Genomic DNA, 9,838 nt, shown 5'->3' on the forward strand with positions numbered 1-9,838 from the left:
CAGCGGGAGATACGTGCATTGGAGGCGCTCCGGAAACAAGGTTGGTCAACTTGGCCGACAGGGAATCTAACGATTCTGTCGTGCTTCGGCGGTTTCCACAGTTTCGATTTGTGGCTGGAAAAGCTTCTGTGCAGTTTCGAATCCTTCTAGGGCCCTACCACAACCGGGGCGTGCTTACTAGCAGCAATCAAGCTCCGGAAGGCCCATTACTAGTATATCCAATAAGCGTCCCTGATTCGGTTCGCGGGGAGAGTACTAAATAGTGGCCACATCCGACGAAGCCCTGGAAGGTAAGGTGTGGAGAACGGGATCAGAAGCTACGTGCAGGAAAACGAAGAGTTCTGGCTAGGGTCACAGCGAGCAGGTCCGTACCTGGAAGCGTCTGTACTGTAAGCGCGCAAACCGTCAAACCCTTATCTTGGTGCTTGGACCAAAATAGGATCGAGTCGCCTGCTAGGTGCGCTGATCATGAGGTAAACTTCGTAAACTGGTTCAGGTCAACGTTGCGAGTTGCTAGGTCGCTCGTACATGCGCGGAGTAGTAGCGAAAGGAGCTGGCTTGAGTACCAGGTACCTGCGTACAGTGCCATACGGACAGTATACATGATCGAGATGGATTGGACCTGATTCGGAACCCCCCTCCCATCCTCCCTTCCAACGTTGCGGTAGGCTTCACAGCCTGCCTGCCTTTCTTTCCATGCGGATGCGGATATAGATTAAAACTGGAAGATGCGACTCTCCTTCCGCTCCCCTCAATTAGGCCGGCGCCTCTTAATGGTTAGGTATTCCGCGCCCCTCGTACCACAAAGCATGCGTGGGTAGCTGGCGAGAGAGCGAGCAATAGGGGGAGGCAAAGAAAAATCAGGGGGAGAAGCAGAGCTCCTGGTATTTCTTTTTGTCTGTATATGCAATTCCGTCAAATGTTGAGCGATGCCCGTGATGCCCCTCACTCGACTGCGTCTAATGCATGGCCTTATCTCCTGGTAAGCAGGGTATTAGAGCATCTTATCGTGCACAGCCAACGAACTGCTAGTCGTGCCTTGAAGGTGCAGGCCTGCTTGCATCTTCAGATACGACACTGCGAGTAAATGTCGACTGCAAATCAGCGAATGAATCAGAGACGAAATAAATTATCAAGATCCTAGAATAAACTACCCCTGACCCTGACCCTCGTCGTCCATCATTTTGCCTTGAAGCCAGGATGGAGGGAGGCGGCGGCGGCTGGGGATTGTGCGTAATTCTACAATCGAGTCCGTACCGTACCTCGTACAGTCAGGAGGAGACTTGATGGGTGGGTGGTGAGGGCCGAAACGCCTTCAACGTTCTTGGCTGGCAAATTTAAGCCTTGCCACGGCATTTCCGCAAAGCCACCTCTACTGCACCTAATCGCATCTGCGTTTGTCTCGCCTCCCCACCACAAATCATCGTCAATGGCTGATTGACGCCGGTAGCTTCGGCATCGTAGAGTAGATCGCATCACTGGTCCCTTCCTTTCATCTCCGTGTCTACATTGTCCAAAACAACGCTACAGTAGCAGCCACGGCGTGGGCTCTCCTGCGTACAGTTGGCAAAGAAGGGGACCTAGGTGAGGTCAGGTAGGTAGTTGGCAGTATTACCTACCTACTTGCTGGATGTAGATATACTACTGCACTTGCAAGCTGTGCTCATACACGGATACGCCTATACGCGGATAAGGAGAAACTCTCACCCCGACCTGGATTCTACGCTTCTCTGATGGTCTGGCGCGGATCTATAGTGTTTCCCACCAGTGAAGCGGGCCGGCACATCTTACCTCCTCCCTAAGGTACGGAGTAGGTACCTACTAAACTCTCACATACCTCCATAATAGAGGCTACTATGTACGGTACTGTAAGAAGTGTATAATAATACGAACGTGATCGGGATTTGCAGCAACATTAAGGTTAAATCTAAAGAATCCTCTACTCGTAAATCCTTCATGTATGTAGCTATCAAAGCGTTGATCTCGATGGGATCCTTCTCCGGGGCCTTGGCTTGGTCTTGGTTGCGGCTTGTGATCATGGTCGAGCTCGCACAAGAAACCAATTGCTGCGAGACATGCGCATCTGCATCTCGAGACCGGAAGAGACAGGGGAAGGGGGGGCTTAAGGAGGGAGACACCAGAGACAGAGATGGTCAAGAAATGCATGCATAGAAGGCTGCAGTGTGCTTCCTCTGCAGCCACAGCGGACTGTGATTTGCTGCCTCTGCTCGGGGGAGGCGTTTATTAGTCTGGCTGCAGCACAGAAGAGACAGTCCTCGGTTTGTTAGACCCTAGTCGAATAGTAGATAAAGTAGTAAAGTAGTACGGGACGGTGGTGGATACCTAGATATGGTGGTGGTAGTAGTGGTGGTGGTGATGGTGGTGGTGGAGTGGCTCTTTCCACCCTTGTAAAGCCGCTGCTGCTGTCTGTGTGTGTGTGTGTGTGTGTGTGTGTGAGTTGATCTCCATCGTCGCGCTGAACCTGCACCTTGCACCTTGCATCTTGCACCTTGCACCTACCTTGCACCTACCTCGCAGCCCCGGCTCCTCTACTACTACTACTATTACTACTGCTACTACTACTACTACTACTACTCTACTCTATTCTACCTACCTTAGCTCCACCACCGCTGCTCATAACCACTTGGATGCCCACATTCACAAAACCGCATTCAGACGTTTATGACCACGAGAGTTTCTTGTCTTGCATTCTTTTACACATAGTTTCTTCACTTTCTCCCAGTCTCGCCAGTCGCTCCCATTCCATCTCCCTCGTTAAGTTTCTGCCATAGCCAAAAATGACTTTACCCCTCGCCTGTCCTCCCGCCTCGGCCTCTTCTTGTGCCTCCTCAGACCCACCGACGGTCCCACAACGCAAGCGACGTAGAAGAGCACCAGCTAGTGGCGCCTCGGACGATTGTTTTGCTTGCACCAAGAGAAACACCAAATGCGACCGTCGACGGCCATATTGCTCGCAATGTCTAGAGGTTGGGAAAGAATGCTCGGGATACAAAACCCAATTGACCTGGGGTGTGGGAGTGGCCAGTCGCGGAAAGCTGAGAGGCTTGTCCCTCCCAGTTGCACGATCTGCCCCAGTTCCCAGAAGTCCGCCCACGACCAGACCAAGGGCGACATCGACGACTGCGCGGAATCGTGATAATGAAGATGGTGTTAAGATCAAGATGGAACATGCGCCTCCCATGCCCGTCAACCCTTTTACGACTTATGATTTTGTCAACATGGCTCCCAATGGAGTTGCCCCGCCTATGCACTTGCCAGAGTGGAATATGCCTGTACATCACGAATACCCAATACAGCAAGACTATCACCATCAACAAGATGGAATGAGCCACCAGAGACAACTTCCGCATCTACACCGACTTCACACGCACTCTCTCAGCCTTGGAAGAGCAGACGGCGGCATCGCTCTTTCTAGTTCCCTCGATTCTCTAAGTGCATATGCCGAAAGCGACTACAATGGGTCTCCCATTAGCCAGTCTTTCCCCGGCGACGACGTGCCCTTCTTGCACAGCCCTGTGCCAATGTATAACAACTTTTCATCGCATAATTCCAACGCCGGTCACAGTCCTGTAGCTAGCATGATGGGTGATTCACGTGGACCCACCTCCTGCCCTGACAACTTCTATGCCCAGTCCGAGATCAGCTCGAGCATCAGTTCGCACCATGGCCACAACCTGTACGATATCTCTGAAGGGCGACAACATCAACACTCCCCAGCGGGTAATGATATATTTTATGACGACGACATGCTGGGTGAGCTGCATTCCGGCTATTCTTCCACCCATCACATCACTGACCGGTTTCAGGGGGACATGCCAATCAGAGCGAATCAGAGGTATATGCCACCAGTGCTCGATCAAGCCATTTTGGCTGGACATCCGTCAATGATGATGATATAGCCTCGCAGGCAGCTTCCGAGGCAGACACCTATCACCATTCCCGACACGATTCCATGTCGCCCGCCTACACCTCCGACATGACACCTCGGATGTCGTTCTTCCTAGACTACTATGAAAAAATCATATGCCCGTCTGTGGTTGTTATCGATAGTCCCAGCAATCCATACCGAGAACACATCCTAAGCCTAGCTTCCTCGAGTAAGAGTCTGCAGCATGCCATCTGTGCTCTTGCCGCCTGCAACCTGCGCATGAAGCGAAAGCAGTCACTGGGCCAGGATCTTTGGCGTCAGCCACTCGAGCTTGAGCTCCAAGACCGCATCAACGGCGCGCATACCCGGGCCCCACTATCTCGACAACCTCCTAGCAACCCAATGTCACCTGATACCCCATCAAGTGACTCCTCCCTCCAGGAAGAGTACCAGCATCGATCTCTCGCTGTATCTCTTCTGAATCAGCAGCTTGGTGATCCCTCAAAGGCTCGTCATGATTGCGTCCTTGCCACACTTTTCATCCTTTGTCACTATCGGATGTGTGAGTCTGGGGTCGCCCAATTCCGTACTCAGTTCGCTGGGGTCAAGAAGATTCTTGGAATGCGCGATTCGGGGGTGGAGACTGGTAACTGGGGCTGGATGGAGACGTGTTTCACCTACTTTGATGGGATAGCAGCAAGCATCAACGACCGCGAGGCTCAACTCAGGGGTGGCTATCTGGAAATGATCGCCACCTCATCAAACCCGAACCACGGCCTGGAGAACCTTGCCGGCTGTGACTCGATACTCTTCAAAACGATTGCCAAACTTGGTCGACTGAACATGTTATGTCAACACAGACCTGTCCTTGACGATCTTGCCTCGTCACAGATCCGCCGGCCGAGACCCCCTCAACCACGAGCAGGACTAGCCGGCCAAGCATTAGTAGACTTCTACAACCTACACGCACACAATTTCGATGGCAACGGCTTTGCATCCACCCTAGACGACAATGCTTCTTTCGTTCACCTCACCTCTTCCACATCTCACGACGATATGAACACTACTTTCTGGACCGAATGGAAAGCCGCCCGCCAAGCGCTTCAAGAATGGGAGTTTGACCCTTCCCGTCTTGTCGCCAACCTCCCTGCTACTCCTTCTTCAACCCAGTTAAGAGATTTCGGATATATTTCTGAAGCCTTCCGCTACTCAGCTCTTCTCTACACCGAGAGACTCGCCTGCCCCAACCTCCCATCTTCCCACCTCAGTTTCCAGAATCTCGTCTCACAAGTCTTGTTCTATGTCACGAGTCTAGATCAAGGATCTGGAGCTGAGAAATTCTTACTATGGCCATTATTCATCAGTGGCAGTGAATGTGTGAATGAGCTCCAGCAAAGTATCGTGCGCTCAAAATGTAGAGAAATTATGGGGCGCAGTGGATACTTGAACAATCTTGCTGGCTTGGAAGTTCTTGAAAAGTTATGGGCCGATGGACAGAGCGAGAAAGATTCATTCTCTGGACCCTTCAAGTGGGCAAAATACATGGAGGGAAATGAAGGGGAATGGATTATGGTATAATGATTAATAATCATATTACGACTTTTCTTTTGTTGGATGATTGGAAGATACCAGTAGAACGATGATTTTTTGGAAATGGATATCATTTTATCTTTGTTTTTGTTTTATTTTTGTTTTGGTTATGAAAACAGGGAATATAGGAAGAGGATTTTCAAATGGATTGGATCGGGGTAATGAATGAATAATGGAACTGGCGTTTTCGGTCATGGGTTTTGTATGAGTTGGGATGGGATGATCTTGGGATGGATGTGATGGATAATGGATTATGCTTAGATGAGGAGTTTGCATTTATTGCACAGCGTCTACGTACCTAGGTATTTATTGGATATGGATGGATGGATATGAGAAAATATAAGCTTGGATACTATGCTTTACTATGCTTTACTGTGCTTTACTGTGCTTTACTTTACTTTACTTTTTAATTGAAATGACATGTGATGTCAACCTGCCTTCAGATGAAGTGAAGTGAAGTGTAGTGAGGTGTGAGTGAGGTGAGGTGAGGTGAGGTGAGGTGAGGTGAGGTGTGAGTAAGTGTGGGTGGGTGATCTGCCGGTACCTGAGTATCACATCACATCCATCTACCACATGCCATCATGTCTATCCATCACATCACATCACGTCGGCACCTTGGATCTTCTAGAAGCTGTCTAGAAGCCCTAGTGCACGCGGAACGCAAGCACGCACGCAGGCTTGCATAGCAGGTACGCTAGAAAGAAAGAAGGAAGGAAGGTTTCTGTAGAAGGGTTGGGTTGGGTTCTAGAAGCTAGGTCGCTATCTATCTGTATACGGGACGTGCATTAGATCGAAGAGGAGAGGAGAAGAGGAGAGAAGGGAAGGCTTCTAGAATGAAGAAGTGGAGATAGATGGATGATTATGCTGCAGGGTGCGTGCTGTGCTGTATCACACTGCAGCGGTAGTGGTAGTGGTAGACGGGCCAGGGACGGGATTATCCATGATAGTGACGGGATGGGGGTGCTGGTTGGATGGAAGCGTGGAAGGGGAAGGAGGGGAGCGGTAGATCGCTGTAGGGTAGCGTGCTGGGGTAGGGTGCGAAGAGGGGGAGGGAGGTAGCTTAGCTATAGTAGGAAGCTCACTTGCGACGGAGTACACTTGGCGTAGGGCACGGTACGGTACGGTACGGTATGGTATGATGCAAGGCAAACAAGGCAAGGGAAGATCTGAGTATCTTCCCTACAGTACAGTACGGAGCATTGATCCGCTTGCTTGCGTGGGTGGTTGATACGCTTAGCTCCGGCTCTTTACTATCTGTACTGTGGAAGGGAGGGGGAGGGAAGAAAAGGGTGCTAGCTCTTGTTTCTAGAAGATTCCCCGATTGCAACTAGCTGCACGGAAGGGTAATATACGATGGAATTCGAAGAGGGGTTGGGTTCGGGTGTTCGGGGTCTTTCTAGTCTTCTAGAAGACTTCCTGTTGTGCAATGCATGCAATGCATTGCAACTACCGTAGCTTGATCGTATTATCAGTGGGGGTTCGGACGGAGCTTAGAAGCTTGTTTGAGGGTATTCTTTGATCGAGTATAAAGTATAAGTAGTTTAATGTTCAAGGAAGGCTTAGTTTTATGTGTTGCTATGGTAAGTACGGAGTATGCCTCCCTTGTACTTCGTACAGCACACTTAGCTTTATCGTACTGTCGGCGGGCTGATCATGATAGAGCAGATTTAGCGGGGCGGGGTGTTGGATCTTATCTTATTAAGCTTAATTAATTACAGTAACCTCTCCTCTATCACATGCCTGTGCCGACTGTACACTAGCTGTCGATCAAACCTCAGAGCCCGGCTGTTGACAGGACAAGGCAGCAACATCAACGGAATGGCAGTTTTTGCGCATGGACTGGACTGCTGTACTTGCGGGCGGACACTCCATACAGGTAGACAAGTCCTAGCTTACTATTACGATTTTACGTTTACAATGTTCATGTTTGTTCCAATCCAGCCCTACTCCCGAGCCGCTTGCTTCGGCTGCCACCGTGTTGCGAAAGGGGGCCGGGACGGGACTAAGCTAAGCCAAGCCTGTCGTCGATGAGATGAATCATAATTGTTCAATCGCCTTCCTTTATAAGCTAAGGGACGGAACATGATTTATGTCGGTATATGAAACCCTTGCCTTTGCCTTGCCTACCTCACTAGTAAACAAGTACGGAGTATCTGACGTCTACTAGCCGGAGCCGCACTACTTTAGGATCATTAGTTACATGTATGTTCTTTCGAGCTTTGATCACGGAGTAACAAACGGCTTTCGCCTGCCTTTACATCTGTGCACGATTCGAGGCCGGAGATGAGGTGTTGAAACTTGACTTTACACACCCTAGGTACCCTACGGCTTCGGCTATAGCGAGGTCTTGTATTGATATAGGTCGTTTCAGTTGTCTAGCAAAAGCAAATAACTATCTGCAATCTTGCATACTACAGTATACTGTACACCTGCACTACCGGGGTTCCGACAGGGCAGGATATTGAGGCGCAAGACATCGGAATCCCAGCCCGGAATTTCGACTCGCTTCGGTAAGTAGGGGGTGGGGTGGTTTGTTTTGTAGTACTGTATGTACGGAGTAGTGTACGGTAGTCAGTACCTACATCCTACTATAAGCGAATACGACCCCCACCCCCTTTTCCTCACTCAAGTGCTTCGCCTCCACAGTTTCAAGATCGCATTGCTATCCGTGTCATGTCAGGTCGAAGATACTACATAAGACGTGGCTTTTCATGTTTTAATATCTGCAAGCCATTTTTCTTTCAATTCCACAGACACCACCTTCTGCAAGTGGTATAATACCTCCGACACATTGGCATGATGTGGCTTTGCAGCAAGCAAGTTCTTTGACGGGTTTCATTTCTTGTTTCTTGGGTTGAATGATATACATACATTGCAGATAAGACGCGTTTCTGATATCATCGTTTCGTTGGGTATATTTGGAGTGTGATATGGCGAGGGAGCAAGTGCAAGCGAGAGAAGTGATGGCTGCTCTTGCAGTTATACTATAGTCAAGTATAACCTGCTACTACTAGGGTAATTGCAGTAGCTTTCTGTACCTGAATAAAACCGGCAGTGGGGTTTACTCAGCAATGCTAGTTTATAAGAAAGTCCCACGTGCTTTGGAGGTCTATCGTTAAAACGCATAGATTTGTTTGTGTTGGTAAAGAGACGGCGAATCACTATTTTTCTCCATTGAGTTCACTTGAAATATCAAGAAATTCCTTTCCGTACCTAATACCATCGACATGTGATCAGATCGGCTTCACAATCCGATCTCGGAATGGATTGAGAAAGCCGGTGCCGATTCAACCCACTCTTGTATAGTACCAAGTAAGTCTTTTACCACAATATTTAGAATAAAACAACTCTCCTCCCCTTCATGAAAGGAATACACAGGATTTGTATTCAGAAACCCAACACTCTCCAAGCTCAATCAAAATGGCGTCCGTTCCACCCTCCGGCGTCTGGTGCCCAGCCGTAACATTCTTCAACCACTCAAACGACACCCTCGACCTCGCATCCCAAAAAACATACTACCAATACCTCTCCACAACCGGCCTCGCAGGCCTAGTAATTCTCGGCACCAACGCCGAAGCCTTCCTCCTCACCCGCGAAGAGCGCTTCGACTTGATTTCCACCGCGCGCCAAGCCGTCGGCCCCTCGTTCCCGCTCATGGCAGGCGTCGGCGCGCACTCCACCAAGCAAGTCCTCGAACTGGCCGCCGATGCCGCGAAGGCCGGCGCGAACTACCTGCTTGTGCTGCCGCCGGCGTATTTCGGCAAGGCGACGACCAACGCCGTCATTGAGAGATTCTACGACGATGTGGCCGCGAGCTCGCCCTTGCCGATTATCATCTATAACTTCCCCGTTGTGTGCAATGGGGTGGATCTCGACTCGGAATTCATCACCAAGCTGGCGAAGAAACATGCGAATATCGTGGGCGTCAAACTCACCTGTGCCTCTGTGGGGAAGATCACGCGACTCGCAGCATCGCTGCCTGCATCTGAGTTTGCGACGTTTGGAGGACAGTCGGATTTCCTGATTGGGGGGTTATCTGTTGGATCTGCTGGATGTATAGCCGCGTTTGCGAACGTGTTCCCGAAATCTCTTGCCAAGATCTACAGCTTGTATAAGGAAGGGAAGGTCGATGAGGCTCTGAAGATTCACCGCGTTGCGGCGCTGGCTGAGAGTCCGTGCAAAGCTGGCATTGCGAGCACCAAGTACGCGGCTGCGATACATACTGCCAAGGCGGCGGGGATCGAGGGCGCGGAAGAGAAGTTGCAACCGAGGACGCCGTATATGCCTGTTGCGGAGGCGACGAAAGGTCAAATCAAGGATGTTATGGCTGAAATGGCTGCCATTGAGGCGTCTTTGTAG

At 50.2% G+C, this 9,838-nt stretch overlaps 2 protein-coding genes across 2 annotated transcripts; both read left to right on the forward strand.

The window, feature by feature from the left end:
- Window positions 1–2,798: 2,798 nt before the first annotated feature.
- On the forward strand, window positions 2,799–5,467 carry LHYA1_G004250 (uncharacterized protein; the record flags this gene model as incomplete). Its single annotated transcript, XM_031149212.1, has 2 exons — window positions 2,799–3,774; window positions 3,828–5,467. The coding sequence occupies 2 exons, from the start codon at window positions 2,799–2,801 to the stop codon at window positions 5,465–5,467; spliced, it is 2,616 nt and encodes an 871-aa protein (XP_031006013.1).
- A 3,432-nt stretch (window positions 5,468–8,899) lies between these two features.
- LHYA1_G004251 (putative 4-hydroxy-2-oxoglutarate aldolase, mitochondrial) lies at window positions 8,900–9,838 on the forward strand (the record flags this gene model as incomplete). Its single annotated transcript, XM_031149213.1, has 1 exon — window positions 8,900–9,838. One exon carries the CDS (start codon window positions 8,900–8,902, stop codon window positions 9,836–9,838), a length of 939 nt encoding a protein of 312 aa, XP_031006012.1.

Source organism: Lachnellula hyalina (assembly GCF_007821495.1).
Source record: "Lachnellula hyalina strain CBS 185.66 chromosome Unknown contig00052, whole genome shotgun sequence".
Taxonomy (NCBI): domain Eukaryota; kingdom Fungi; phylum Ascomycota; class Leotiomycetes; order Helotiales; family Lachnaceae; genus Lachnellula; species Lachnellula hyalina.